This window comes from Sus scrofa, chromosome 15 (assembly GCF_000003025.6).
Source record: "Sus scrofa isolate TJ Tabasco breed Duroc chromosome 15, Sscrofa11.1, whole genome shotgun sequence".
Lineage (NCBI taxonomy): Eukaryota > Metazoa > Chordata > Mammalia > Artiodactyla > Suidae > Sus > Sus scrofa.
In genome coordinates this window covers 105394180-105409732 of record NC_010457.5, presented here as the reverse complement: position 1 = coordinate 105409732, position 15553 = coordinate 105394180, and the positions used below count along the sequence as shown (strand labels likewise).

The 15553-nt window shown below is 41.6% G+C and overlaps 2 protein-coding genes across 13 annotated transcripts in view; one reads left to right on the top strand and one right to left on the bottom strand.

Annotated features, from left to right (window-relative positions):
- Positions 1-8563, bottom strand: part of CDK15 (cyclin dependent kinase 15) — a 104943-nt gene extending 96380 nt beyond the window's left edge. For 2 of the 6 annotated variants that reach the window (XM_021076188.1, XM_021076189.1), the window contains exon 1: positions 8271-8558. In XM_021076188.1, coding sequence (XP_020931847.1) covers positions 8271-8383 — 113 coding nt within the window. In that variant the 5' untranslated portion in view covers positions 8384-8558. Of the gene's footprint in view, positions 1-8270 lie in introns of all 6 variants that reach the window. The other 4 variants (XR_002339420.1, XM_021076193.1, XM_021076187.1 and 1 more) reach the window with 4 other exon arrangements.
- The window catches only part of ALS2 (ALS2, alsin Rho guanine nucleotide exchange factor), a 72436-nt gene continuing 65463 nt past the window's right edge, over positions 8581-15553 (top strand). For 4 of the 7 annotated variants that reach the window (XR_002339419.1, XM_021076185.1, XM_021076179.1 and 1 more), the window contains exon 1: positions 8581-8685. The gene's annotated coding sequence lies outside the window, so the exon portion shown is untranslated. Of the gene's footprint in view, positions 9095-15553 lie in introns of all 7 variants that reach the window. The other 3 variants (XM_021076183.1, XM_021076182.1, XM_021076184.1) reach the window with 3 other exon arrangements.

Here is a 15553-nt window from a genome sequence, read left to right as displayed (position 1 = left end):
AAAAAGAAGGGGGGCAAGGGAGACAGAGACAGAGACAAAAAGAGGGGGGAAAAGGAAGAAACATTTAACCTGGGAGCCCCTTGTGCGGTTTCCTTTCTGATTGCTTTCCACTAGTGCTTGGATGGTGATGAAGCATAAGGGGGCAGGGTGGTGGGGGCGTGGGGTGGGGGGACCAAAAACTAACAGACAAAGCAACAAAACTCAGTAATCCAGACAAGATGGTACATAATCTTGATGCAGTGTTTTAAAAAATCAAACTCTTTAAATTTAAAATAAAAATTAATGGAAAAAAATCCGTGACAACAGAATACAGTATTAACATTTTAAACAGCCTGTGGCTTATTTGTTTATGACTTCGTATCTCTGGGCAAAAGGAAAAGTCGTGTCCAACCAACATGGCTGTGTGGAAGCCAACCCCCACCCTTCTTCCCACCCCCAACCTACTGGGCGGGTTTATGAGGGTTGACTGACAGTGGTGTGTGAAGAGACTGGCATCACGGGAGTTCCCCCTTGTGGTGCAGTGGAAATGAATCCAACTAGTATCCATGAGGACACAGGTTCTATCCCTTGCCTCGCTCAGCGGGTTATGGACCTGGCCTTGCTCAGTGGCTTGCTGTGAGCTGTGGTGTAGGTTGCAGACAAGGCCCGGATAATGCATTGCTGTGGCTGTGGTTGTGGCCAGCAGCTGTAGCTCAGATTCTACCCCTAGCCTGGAAACGTCAATGTGCTGCAGGTGTGGCCCTAAAAAGGAAAAAACTTGGCAACTTGGAATTTTATCTATCTATCTATCTATCTAACTATCTATCTATCTATCTATCTCTCTATCTCTCTATCTATCTATCTATCTATCTATATCTACCATCTATATCTATCTCATTTCTCTATCCATCTATGTTTTTATTATAGGGCTTTTGTTAACTTTTTCCAATTGGTTAAAAAATATGGGAGAATATTTTGATCTGTATAGGTATAAGGGTGCATGTTTATCCCGGCTGGCTGAGACGCTGCTTCTCACTCAGTGCTCCAGACTGCCACAACTTCCACCCCCTTTTCACCCTTAACCCTTAAAGCCTGCCTTTCTCTAAGTACCAGCATTCATGAAAAATTATTCACTCAATACCACGAGGTTTTCCTTCTCATTTTTTAAATTGTAAAGTATTATAAAAGTATTGCTTTCGGGATATCTTTCATAGCAGGTGCACCATTTACGATGAATGACATCATAAATCAAATAACACTTGTAGATAAGGACAAGAACGAATCCATGACTGACCTGTTTCCATGGGAAAGCATGTTATAAGTTTTAAAGAACTCACTGGAAATAAATATTTGCAACATGATTGTTTGTAGGTTGGGGGCCTAAAAGTTGAACAATTAATTAAGTTCAAGGCACTGTTGCTAGTCTCTAGAGAATTAAAAGATAAAGAAAAACGCAGGGAGCTTAGCATCTAACAAGAGAGACATAAGTTTGCAAGTCAGTGTAATATATGACATGCTAAGAGAGTTTACATTTTCAGGTGGGTTTAATTCAGGTTGTGCACTGACAGTATTGAATCTGTGACAACACATAGAAAGACATGTTTGGATAGCTTTTCTTTCTGTCCTTGCAAGGTCAGTTTCTTTCCAATAGGAAATGTGGGCTGGCTATCATATCAACTACTGCTTTTTTTAATGCTTGGGGTTTGGGTGTCTATTCTCTACCTTGACACCACACTCTCCTCCAGCTACTATCTGGTTTTCTATTCCACTTCAGAGCAAAACTTCTGGAAGGAAATGTCCCTACTCTCTCATATCCTGTTTTTGCTTTAATTTACTCCCAATAATGCCTCTTCATCGACCGCTCCACTGAACCCGCTTTCGTCAATGTCTATAGAAAGAAAAAAGCACAATATAAAAGTTGTGCGTTAAGTTTTATTCAGGGGCCTTCCTGGAAGACAGCCTCTCAGAGAGCTCTGAGGAATTTCTCTGAAGAGGTAACGGAGGAGCTGGAATATATCTGAACTTTTCTGCATGCAGTCAAGCATCAAAAGATTACTGTTAATCACAAAGAACAGATATCACAAGTTCAGGATTTTTCGTGCTTGTCTATGTATGGAAAATAAAAGAATCTGGGGTCATTTGAAAACTTTCCCTAGATATGCATCCTAACTATCTAAGGGCCAGTATATCCAAAGCACAGAATGTTTCCTGTTTTTCTCCATTCTCAATTCCCCTGAAGGTACACTGTCTGCGGACAACTGCAGTGGCTAATGGCTTGATTCCTCCCTTGAACTGGGTGGGAGGACAACATTTTTTTTCTTTACACCAATTCACCAGAGGGTACATCTTATCAAATCACTTCTCACATCTTTTTTTTTTTTTTTTTTTTTTTTTTTGGTCTTTTTGCCATTTCTTGGGCCGCTCCCGCGGCATATGGAGGTTCCCAGGCTAGGGGTCAAATTGGAGCTGTAGCTGCCAGCCTACGCCAGAGCCACAGCAACGTGGGATCCGAGCCGTGTCTGCGACCTACACCACAGCTCATGGCAATGCCAGATCCTTAACCCACTGAGCAAGGCCAGGGATCAAACCCTCACCCTCATGGTTCCTAGTTGGATTCGTTAACCACTGCACCACGACGGGAACTCGACTTCTCACATCTTATCTTACTTCACCATTTAGGGGCATTCGACAGCATTTATTGCCACCCTTCCCGAAAGCATCTGGTTACTGAAGTGGGCACTTTCCCAGCTTTCCTCCTACCTCTTGGGGATTCCTTTGCAATCACCCTTCCTGGCTCCTTCTTTTTTGCTCAGCTTCCAAGTTTGGGCAACCCAGGGCTCAGTCCCAGCCTTATCTACACTTTTCTCCAGGTAATTTAGCTTTGAATGGCACCTATGTACCAATGACTCTCAAATCTTTATCTCCAGCCCCGACTTTTCCCTAAAACCCCAGCTATGAACTTGATATTTCCACTTGGATGCCAAAAAGGCATCTCAAAGTCACTATGTCAGACACAGACCTCTTGAACCATGTCAAGATGTTTCTCCTTAGTCTCCTCCAGTTTAGAAAATGGAATGCTCATTGATCACTTGCTCAAGAAAAAACCCAGGCAGCATATGAATAACAATTATTTCTAACCCATCACTAAATCATGCCAATTCTACTTCCAGAAACATCTCCAATCTACCTAATTCTCAATTTGTACTGCTATCACTCTAGTCCACGTCACCATCATCATCTCTTATCTGGCCACACCTTCTACTTGATCTCCCTGCTTCTATTCTTACTCTCCTATAATCTAGTCAGGCAAAATGAATTTAAAAAGTATTAATATTTGAGTTCCCATCATGGCTCGGTGGTTAACAAACCCAACTAGGATCCATGAAGACAAGGGTTTGATCCCTGGCCTTGCTCAGCGGGTTAAGGATCTGGCGTTCACGTGAGCTGTGGCTGTGGCGCAGGCCAGTAGCTTCAGCTCCAATTTGACCCCTAGCCTGGGAACCTCCATATGCCATGCGTTCAGCCCTGAAAAAAAAAAAAAAAAGTATTGTTACTATCAACCCTTGAATAAACTTCTTAATACTCTGTGTAATAATGTAGGAGGTACACATAAAACACTAGACAGAAAGAAATTTCACAAACATAAATGTCACTCCCCGACTTAAAACTTTCTGATGATTCCCCTTGCACTTGGAATAAAAAGCAAACTCCTGTCCAGGCCAACCAACCCCTACATGATCACTACAGCTTGATTTCCAGGCACTCCTTCCTCTGTGCTAGACATTTTTGCCTTCTATTTTTCTTTTTGCTCTTTTGGGGGCCGCAGCCAGGAGGCACATGGAGGTTCCCAGGCTAGGGGTTGAATAGGAGCTATAGCTGCCTACCACAGCCACAGCCTCAGCAATGTGGGGTCTGAGCCATGTCTGCGACCTACACCACAGCTCACGGCAATGCCAGATCCTTAACCCACTGAGCGAGGCCAGGGATCAAACCTGAGTACTCACGGATCCTAGCTGGGTTCGTTAACTGCTGAGCCACCAAGGGAACTCCTTTCTTTCTATTTTTCAAACACAAGTTATTTCTCCTTTCAAAGAACTGAGCGGGATTCTGGGCTCTATCCTCCCTGTGTTCTTAATCTCTAAATAGAGGTCAGGCCTCAGGCTGCTTATCTCTTCCATGAACAACTTCCTAAATTTAATCTCCAGCCCTGATCTTTCTCCTCAACAGAAGACTGTGCAATTGCCTCCTGGGCATTTCCATTTAGATGCTTACTGGCCTAAAATAGTCTAAAGCATGTTCAAATATGAATACTCAGTACTCCCTCCTCATATCCCCCCAATATACTCGTTTTCCCAGTCTTTCCCATCTCATCCAATCACAAATAGAAAATATTTGAAAAAAAGTCCAAGAAGCAAAAGTTGAATTTGCTGTGTCACACAACTATTTACGTAACAGTTACACTGTATGAGGTATTATAAGTAACCTAGAGATGATTTAAAGTATATGGGAGGGAGTTCCCACCATGGCGAAGCAGAAATGAATCCGATTAGGAACCATGAGGTTGCAGGTTTGATCCCTGGCCTCACTCAGTGGGTTAAGGATCGGGCGTTGTCGTGAGCTGTGGTGTTAGTCGAAGCCGCAGCTCGGATCTGGCGTTGCTGTGGCTCTGGCGTAGGCTGGCAGCTGTAGCTCTGATTTGACCCCTACCCTGGGAACCTCCATATGCCGAGAGTGTGGCCCTAAAAAAAGCAAAAAAATAAAAAAATAAAAAATAAATAAAAATTGAAAAAGCAAAAAATAAAGTATATGGGAGGTTGTGTGTAGGTTAAATGCAAAAACTACACCATTTTTTTAAGGGACTTGAGCATCTGCAGGTATTGTTATCCACAGGGGTCCTGGAAATAATGCCCCCGCCCAATACTGAGGGACAACTGTATTGCAATACTGCTCTCCCTGTTTTTGCTCTTAACTCCTACACGCTGATCATTCTCCAAAGAGCAGAAGAGTCATCCTTTTAAAACAGAAACCACATTACAACACCCTCTGCACAAAACCCCGATGGTTGCTCATATCATTCAGATAAACCTAAAGTCTTTTCCATCCTTGTTATGGCCTAGAGGATCTGTCCTCAGTACCAGATCATAATCTACCTGAGCTTGTCTTGTCGCCTAGCTTTCAACAAGTTCTCATCAACTCTAGTCTCATTCAGCCTCCTTCAATCTCTCTCATTCAGCTCCTGGCCACACTGCCCTCCTAGCCTTCACCATTACTTGTTCCTTGTGCCTGGAGGAGTGTCAGATATTCACATGGCTCATGCCCTCACTTCCTTTTAGATCTCTGTTCAGATGTCTTCTAAGAAGAAAGGCTCACCCTGCCCACCTTATAATACAATTGCACTCTCTCCCGTCTATTCCTTTATCTTTCTTTACTGTTCATAACAACAACAGCATTTACATAGCACTTATGTGCCAGGTACCATTCTAAGCACTTTATATTTAATCCTCATATCACCCTATAAAGTAGGTGACTTTACTATCCCTGTTCTATGGATGAAGAAGCAGAGGTACAAAGAGGTTAAATGACTTGTGCCAAAGTCATAGAGCTAGTAGTAAATGCTAGAGCTGAGATTTGAACCCAGGCTGTCTGGCTTCAGTATATGCTTTTAGATACTACACTATTTTGCCTCTTTGTAGCCCTCATCACCACCATATTTGTTTATTATTGCTCACTATTCCCATTTGTTTCAGTTATTGCTGTGTACCCAACCATTCCCAAACTTCATGGCTTAAAGCAACAAGTTACCCTTTCTTGGGAAATTGGGTCAGGAATTCAGGGAAGGCTTAACCAGGCGGTTATGCTTCCCTTGATGTTGGCTGGTATCACTCATTCAGCTGCATTCAGCCAGTAACTGGGCTGGCCTGGAAGGTCCAGAATGCTGGCCCCTTAATGCTCTTCCATGTGGCTTATCTCTGCACAGTGTCTCTTCTGAATCTGTGGTATAGTTGGAGCACCTTTAGAGCATGGCACTGGCTTCTCAGAGGGGGATGTGGAAGCTACCAGTTCTTTTTAAGACCTTGATTCAGAAGTCTCAGAACCTCATTTCTACCACATTTTATTAGTTAGGGGAAAAAAAAAAAAAACACAAGGCTAGCCCAAATTCAGGTGAAGAGGAATAGACTCCATCTCCTGAGGTCAAGAGTGGAATCTGTATACATGAGAGGAGGAAGTGATGGCTGCCATTTCTGGCGACTGTCCTCCAAACCGCCAGAGTGCAAGAACCATGACAGCAGGGACTCGTCTGTTTGTTCCTTGTTGTGTCTCTCTAGTGCCGAGGACAGAAGTGTTTATTTAGCTCATGTATTTAAGAGACAAGCGAAAGAACGAGTCTCAAAAGCTAAAGGAAAGGTCTGAGGAGTAGAAGGAAAACCCAGAAGAAATGGGTCCCAGAAGTCAAGGTGAAAAACAGGGAAAGAAAGATAAGACTGAAAACTCTATGCTTTTTTTTTTTTTTTCTCACATTGGAAAGCTTTAAAGATAAGTTTGAAAAGTTACAAGTTCAGGAGTTCCCACTGCAGCTCAGCAGTTACCAACATGACTAATATTCATGAGGATGCAGGTTCGATCCCTGGCCTTGCTCAGTGGGTTAAAAATCCCGCATTGCCGTGAGCTGTAGAGGAGGCCAGCAGCTGCAGCTCCAACTGGACCCCTAGCCTGGGAATTTCCATATGCTGGAAAAAAAAAAAAAAAAGAAAGAAAGAAAAAGTTACAAATTCAAATGGTATAATAGGGCATGCAGTGAAAAATGGGTTTTCTTCCTGCCTCTGTTCCCAATTCTCCTGCCCAGTGTCAGTCACTTTTTTTTAATACATCCTTTCAGAAATAAGATAGGCATATACAGAGACAAGGAACCTCTCTTTCTCTCTCCTATGAAAAGGCATACATAACATGCAATTGGTAGAATACAATACACATTATTCAGCATTTAGCTTTTTTCTCTTAAACTAACATCCAGATTATTCCATATCATACATATAGATCATCTTGTTTCTTTTAAATGACTTCATAGAAGTCACAGAAGTTCCATTCTTAGACTGCATCATTAGATTTCAAGATTAGACGGTACTTACTGGTTTCAGTAGACCTGACAAAGTAAAGATTGTAAAGTGGGATGAGGAAGATTGGGAAGTCAGAAAGTAAAGGTAGAAAAGTAGGTTGCAAAAGAAAGGAGGATAAAGGAAAAAAAAATTAAAGACAGGATATGCTGGAACTGGCTTACATCTTTAGAGGAAGAGTAACAAGAGACAGTGAGATTGAAAACACACAAAAAGGGATAAGTAATGGAGCATGCCTCTAAGGGGATTGGATGGGATTCATCTTGAGAGACAGAGCACTTACAAGGAGAAAGAGGGAGAAGGAAAGGAAGGCTGGGGTTGCAGGTAGGGTTTGTAACAGTGGCTGGTGGGAGTTAAGGAAATTCATTCCTAGTGGCCTCATTTTCCTCAGAAATGTAGGAGGCAATGTATTTTTATTTCTAAAAATTTTACCAAAGAGGGTGGGTGGGTAGAGTTGGGTAAAAAGTTAGGAGTGTGTGGGTTGGGAATAGCAGGGAATGGGGATAGAAGAAATTCTGAGTAGCAATCTGTTAAGGACAGTTTGGGGCTTAGCAAGACTGCCTGACCACGTTATTTCCAGCACTGGTGCAAGAGTGAACAAGGTTAGCTGAATCGTTGCAGGACAACTGTTTTGCAGGTGATGGAGGGCCAAGGAGGCAACTGAGTTGAGGATGTTGGTGAACCTACTAAACCATGTATGCAGTATGCACAGGAGCTTCAGACCCTGACTGCACATCTGTCACTGATGGTCTGAACACGGGTTTGCAGGCCCAGAGATGGCACACTGCCTAGCAGTAGAGTTTACACCCACTATGGGCCAAGAGTGGCGGCTTCGGAAAATCTTCATGAGGGGACTTCGGGGGTGAGAGTTGAGTCGGGGTAGGGCTATGGCTCCAACAAGCAGACGTCGTGAAACTGTGCTGGGCAAACTGGCTTTACTCGGATTATATATGGAAGAGTCCAGTGGGGATCATAGGAGAAGCTATCTCATACCCTCCTACCACACTCCATCATCTGGGGTCGCAACTAAGTAGCAAAATCAGTGTGGATACTAGCGCTAACGGCGCCGCGTGGCGATGACGTCATTCCCGGGGGAGGAAGTGACTACTTTAGGGTACAGTCCATAGAAGAAGTCTGAAGACATTTTAGCCTTTTCACTGTCAAGAGTAGCGAACTTACCGTTCGGACTCCTGCAGTTTGAGGTGGCAGCAAAATATCTGCAGCTCCCAACCTCTCTCTTCACCATCTGTTACCATGGAAGCGATCGGATAATTAGGTCCCGGCGACGCCATGTTACGTCATTGCTCAAGTGCATCCCAGGCATATATACTCTGCCTGGTCCTAAAGAAAAGGCAGCACTCCTGGGAACGTTGCCCACAGTGCCTAACGCCTCTTGAGTAATTTTGATCCCTACAAGACGCCGTTGCCATCTAACCCCACCCAACTTCGGGGGTGATCCCCCTCCCGTTCTCCACTCCGCAGCCCCGCCCCTGCCCGGAGGCCCCGCCCCCCGTGAATCAGCTGATCTCACGCACCCGCCGGGCTGCCAGGCTCGCGCCGGATGCAGACAGTGGTGCTGCCGGTGGAGCGTCAGGTGAGCGAGCGCGGGTCCCGGGTTGGCCCGTGGTTTCCGATGGCTGACCGGCCGGGGCCTCCAGTGTGCGAGAGGCCGGGTCTGGGAGGAAGGCGGAGGCGCAGGCCGAGGCCCGGGAGGGCGCTGCGGCGACCCACGGAGACGACGCCGGCGTTCTCTCAAGCCGGCGTCTGACCCACTGCGTCTGCCTGTCTGTGAGCACCCGACGGCCCCAGGTTCTCTCACTCGCTCCGGTTCCTCCCTCCCAGGACCGGGCGCCACTTCAGAGATCTCAGCCTGGTGAAATACCTTCACGCCCCCCTTCCCGCCTCCACCCACGCTGCTTTCCACCCATTCATTCAGGAAGATGTATTGAATGCCCACTCTAGGCACCGAGCAGATAAACCGAGGTCCTTGGCCGCGAACCTTGGTGAGAGTCTCAGATGGGTTTGCCCTTGGGTGCAGATCGTGGTGGAGAGTGGATCCAGGGTTTCCATGCTTTGAAAGGGCTGTTGAGGAAAAAGAAAATGAGTTTGATGTTAAGAATTAGTAGTTCAGCAAAGTCTTTTGACGTGTCAGGTGATCCAGCAGAGGGTGGTAAGTTCTTTTGAGAAGTGAAGGTAGGAAAATAATATAGGGGCTATCGTGAGGAACTGGTCCTGAGGCTGGCATAGGTCCTCTGGGTAATAGGGCTATTTTGGAAGCAGACAACTGTAGGTTGGCAGAAGTGGTGGTGTACTGCTTAGAGCTTTGTTGATGGGGGAAAAGGAAAAACACCCAGGCTGAAGTGGCCTATTCAAGTAGAATATTCTCATTCTGGTTGAGAATGGAAAAGGAAGTAACTGTTGAACAAAATGCAGAGCATTAGTCTAGTGCCTTTTGGATTTGTTGGTGGTTGTAAATATTTTTTAAAAGGCTTTGAAGAATAAAATTGTGTGATGTGTGTTTATTCTGAACAGGTACAGAAATTCAGCAAACCTGTTGGTCCAGTATTTTTTCGGTTTATCACAAATATAAATAATTTGAAGTGACCACTTGACCTTTGAGTTAATGAATACTCAAAGAATTTTAAAAAGTGAATTTGCTTTTGCAGTAAATTGCAGTATTTTAATCTTAATAATAGAGGCATGGTGGCGAAGATCCTAGGCTTTGGACCTGCAATCAAATACATTTACATCTTTGAATTTGGGCAAGTTTGCTTATCTACCTCAGTTTCCTTATCTCTAAATTGAGGATAAAAGTGCCTTCCATATAATAATACCTTTACGTGTTATGGTTCATGTACTGTGTTTTTTTACAGTGTCTTGCACCGTATGTAAATATTCAGTACATATCAGCTGTTTTTATAAGTCATTTCCTTTTTCACTACATCATGACCCATTGAATCATTGTTTTATAAGTGATGTGAAAGAGAACTGGATATTTTTAGAAAAGAACTACAATTCACTTTTTAAAATCAAGAAAGAGTTCCCAGATGATTTTATGACATGGGGTGTATTTAAAGAAAATATGATTTCAGGTTGGTCTGTGGTAACTTTGGTGTTTCCACTCGAGCCTTTTAATGTAGAAAATGCTGATGGACTCTAGCTGGCTTAACTATATTAGTTTCCAAACGGTGACTAGTATTGGCAGATTTAAGAATTATAGTTATAGCAAGAAATGTTAAAAATTGTTGCACAGTGTTAACGTTTGATAAGATAATACAGAAAGTAAAGTACCAAACAAATGATTTTGGTGGGGGGGGTGGGATTTGAGTGGCACTATGTGAGCCTCTTATTTTTTATGTTAATTTACACAATGCGAACTGGAATCCCTTCTCTCCAGACTTCAGCCTTTCAGAATTTAGGTTGTCACTGACTGACTTTGGGCATTTTGACCGTTAAAGAAACAAAAGGTATAGTAAGAACTTTATTGAGAACTGATTTTAGTTTTCATGTGATAAGATGGACAGAGTACTCTTAGTATATTTCTACCTTTTCATGAAAAACATGAGTTTAATGTAGTATTGCTGGGTCCATTCTAAAGATATTTCCAAAGAATATGAGTGGCTTGTAAAAACCTTTTATAATTCTTTAGTATGAGACTAGGTAAGATATGAGTTGAAAAACTAGGAAGGAAGGTAAAGAGGGGTGATTTTTGAGCTGATGTGCAAGAAGGCTTGCTTTGATGGAGTGTGGAATGCTGTGAGGATTTTAATAACTTTGTGGAATTAAACCTACCACATATTCCAGCTATATTAGGGATGTAGATATTTCTGGTAGCATTTTTTTAAAAACAGTCTTTTTCTTTTAACCCTTCATTGATGACCCAATAACTCAGTCATCAGTAAAAAGAAACTAGTAGATTTGGTAGGCTCTCAGTCCTTAAGAAAATGCGTGGTAACTACAAATAAAATAGCAACAAAATATGACTTGGTTCTTTTTAGTATTGCATTTGTTTTCCTACCCCCATTCCTGTTTCTCTATAGATGTGATAGTGCTGTCTTTACATTTTGTCTTGCTGTTTGCCTGCATCACACAGTCAGTAGAACAGCTGAACAATTGGTAAAGTAGGTGAATTAATTGGCTCATGTCGATAGAGCAAAAATACTCATATCGATGTACTGAATACTTTTTGGAGCTCTGGTAGAAGTTACTCTTTTATTGTAGAGTTCAGTTTTGAAGAACTCAACTCCTATGAGAAAAACCTGGGGCAGTGGGATCTGAGTGGGTTAACTTTCATTCCAGAATCCTTTTCTTCCACAACCTAAATTTTTGTTGAGCCAGATTTCTTAATTAAACTTGGGGCAGTTGGAGTTCCCCTTGTGGCACAGCAGTAATGAACCTGACTAGTATCCATGAGGATGTGGGTTTGATCCCTGGCCCCACTTGTCTGGAGCTGAGGTGTAGGTCGCAGACACAGCTCAGATTTGGCATTGCTGTGGCTGTGGATTAGGCTGGCAGCTGCAGGTCTGATTTGACCTCTAGCCTGGAAACTTCCATATGCCACAGGTGTGGCCATTAAAAACAAACAAACAAAAAAAAAACACATGCGGCAATTGCCCAAGCAAACATCTAACAAAGCTGATTATTGCAGCTCTGAAAATAGCAATAAAGTAGAACAATCCAGCTGTACATTAGTAGGGAAATGGATAAACTATGGTTTATTCATGCAATGGAGTGCTATCTCCTAGTAAAAATGAATGAACTAGAACTTGGCTTATCAACATGAATAGATCTCAAGTATGTACTATTGAGTAAAAAAAAAAAGCAAGTTGCCTGGGAACTTTCATATGCCACAGGTGTGGCCATAAAAAGGGGGGAAAAAAAGACACATGAACTTCAGAAGTGGGGTAAGTAGAGAAGGAAGGTTTGCGTAGAGCTCCTTCAGATCTAAGTGTAACTCTTTCTTCTGTTTAAAGAGAGCTGAAGCAAGTATGAAAATATGTTTATAGCTGATAAAACTAAATGATGAATACATGGATTTGTACTTTATCATTATATTTTTTACAGATTTCTGTATGGTTAAGATAGTTTGTGAAATTAGCACTTTATAGTTGTTTGGTTAATTTTTTTTATAATGGGGGCTTTCTCCCACTATGCTTCCTTAATTTTACTTTGTAGCCTCAAAGCAGACTCTGAAAAAATAATTCTCTCACTGCACTAGGAAAAGAATGTGCCAGTGCAGCTCCACTGTGTAAAGCTTTTCCAAAGAGAGGAGACAGACCAATTATTTAGTCAGTTTTACTTTGCTCTTTGACTTGTGCTCCTGGCAGAATGCTTTCCTTAGGATATAAGGAATGATCCTTCTTGAAAGGTTGCAGAGGAATTTAAATTCTAGAGACTCTCGAGAAGTGCTGGCATGTACTACTTTGAGACCATGAAATCTCAAAGCAGAGAGGAGCTCATTGTATCGCAAAACCCAGAAAGGAATTTGGACAGAGTGACTCAGATAGAAAATTACTGCAGATATCATGTCGTCCTTAACACTTGGATTGGTTAAATTTTATTACAGTGTAGTATACCTGAGTTTTATACTGTGAATGCAAGAGTCCTAGTTCTTGCTCAAACAAAATAATTCTCTTTCTAAAGGTATTAATAAGTAAATGTGATGACAGTATGTTAAATGGTTGAGTAATGAATAGTAAATTCAAGAACTGATCCCTAATGTAACCCACAAGTTTTGAAACAATGTTTTCATTCCTAATCAAGAATATCTTTACTATAATTTTCAAAATACCCCAGAGCAGTATGTTTTGGCATGTATACTCCCTGTTCGGTTATGTGCTCCCTTATTGACCTTAAGTGCTAGATATTATTGATTGGTAAAATAAGCCAACATACTCTGAACTGTATTTCTGTAATGGCGCCTTTTTTTTTTTAAGTGACCATTTTAATAAAAGAGTAGTAGCAAAATATTAGAGGAATAAATTATGTCAGTAATACACTACCATTTAATAACAGGCATAAATTGTTGTAGTACCTTGCCATTGAGATTCAGTTGCTAGTATTATAATATTCATCAGAATATTTTGTGTGAATTTTAGTATTTCCAAAAAATGCATTTTAAAGAGATATGCAGTGGGTGCAAAAGGGAGTAAAGGGGTTTCTCTGGATGTTTATTTTACCATGTGTATGCCCCTCTCCCATGAGTAATATCCATTAGAGGATTCCCAACAATCAGAATAGTGCAGTTTTAGTAGATTTCAGGGTGAAATTAGCAGGCTATTAAACAAACAAACAAAAATGAGAAAGAGAGACTATGAAGCCGTAGTGTCTCTGATTGTACCCCAAACTGTCTCCATGTACTAAGGAAAAAAGGATTATTCTTTCCTGGGTCGTCTAACATTTGTCAAGTGACATGAATTAAAACCATCTTCCTTGTTGTTAGGAGGTACCATTAGCAAGTTATGTATGAGAGTTTCTATTATGAAAAGACACTTTACTTTTGTGTCTGATACTGAGTTTTATAGCAGGGACTGGAAACCTTCTGATCATTTGGTAGTCCGTGGACTGAAACTTAAAGATCAAGGGTGTTCTTCCTAGTGGGTGCTGTGGATACAAGAGTGTACCAATGAATAAGTCATGGTTTCTGGTCTGCAGGAGTTGATAATATATTTTGAATCAATGACTTAGTAAGTGCATCATCCCATTAGTTACATTATAAATAGTAAATACTCTCCAGGCCAGTCTCCTGACTTTATTTAATGCATTAATTTACTGAATTCTTGAAATTTGGGTCAGGTTTTAAGGGGCTACTCAGCTCCCATAGTGGTATCAGGCAATGCCTCCAGTGCAGCATTTCAGGCTGAGAGGGCTGGGATTTGAAGTCGCCTCCGTCTTTGACGGTGGTTGGCTTGTCAAGACCTCACTGCAGGGTGAGTGTTCCTCAGCCTTCAGCGGTGGTGGGTAAAGCCTTGGGTGGCAGGGTATCCAGGAAGTAGCTGTTGTTGGGGGTATAGCTTAGCTGTAAATCAGGTGTGTGAGTTAAAAGTTGCCTTAATCCATGTGAAAACATATTGATTGAGCCTTTTAGAAGCAAATATTTATTAAGCATCTACCATGTATAAAATTCCATAGTGTCTTCAATTATGGTTTACTGCATTCACTGTATAAACTCTAGTTTATTACATTGTAAGAAAACGCAACCAAGCCAGACTGTTTATTTCCTTATTTTATTAAAGTATAGTTGATTTACAGTGTTGTGCCAATTTCTGCTGTACAGCAGAGTGACCCAGTCATACATATATATATATATATATGTATATTTATATATACACACACACATTCCTTTTCTTATATTATCTTCCATGATAGTCTATCCCAAGAGACTGGATATAGTTCCTTGTACTGTACTGTAGGATCTTATTGTTTATCCATTCTAAATGTAATGGTTTGCATCTACTAACTCCAAACTCGCAGTCCATCCCACTCCCTCTCCCCTCCCCCTTGGCAACCTTAAGTCTGTTCACTGTGTCTGTAAATCTGTTTCTGTTTCATAGATAGGTTCAATTGTGCCACATTTTAGATTCCACATGTAAGTGATAACATATAGTATTTGTCTTTTTCTGAGTTACTTTACTTAGTATGATAGTCTCTAGTGGTATCCATGTTGCTGCAGATGGCATTGTTTCATTCTTTCTATGGCTGAGTAGTATTCCACTGTGTGTATGTACCATGTTGTCTTAATTCATCCCTCTGGATGGACATTAGGTTGCTTCCGTCTCTTGTCTATTGTGAATAGTGCTGCTATGAAATAAGGGTGCATGTATCATTCTGAATTATAGTTTTGTCCAGATATATAGCCAGGAGTGGGATTGCTGGATCATGTGTTAGTTCTATTTTTAGTTTTCTGAGGAACCTCTGCACTGTTTTCCGTAGCAGTTGTGCCAATTTACATTTCCACCAACGGTGTAGGAAGGTTCCCTTTTCTCCACACCCTCTGAGCATTTGTTATTTGTAGACTTAGTAACGATGGCCATTCCTACTGGTGTGAGGTGGTCCCTTATTGTAGTTTTGATTTGCATTTCTCTGATAATTAGCAATGTTGAACGTCTTTTTTTGTGCCTATTGGCCATCCGTATGTCTTCTTTGCAGAAATGTCTATATAGGTCTTTTGCCCGTTTTTCAGTTGGGTTGTTTGCTTTTTTGTTGTTGAGTTGTATGAGTTGTTTGTATATTTTGGAGTTTAAGACCTTGTTGGTTGCATCCTTTGCACCGGTTTTCTCCCACTGGGTAGGTTGTCTTTTCTCAAATCAGACTTTAAGGAGAAAGTGTAAACGACTGAAATCTGTAGTAATTTTGTATCAGATTCACTCTATGTCCAAATTCTTTTTTAAGGCACTACGATACAATTTGCTTCTTTATTATGATTTTTACTGTCTTCCTACCTTAATGTTTTGTCATTCTGA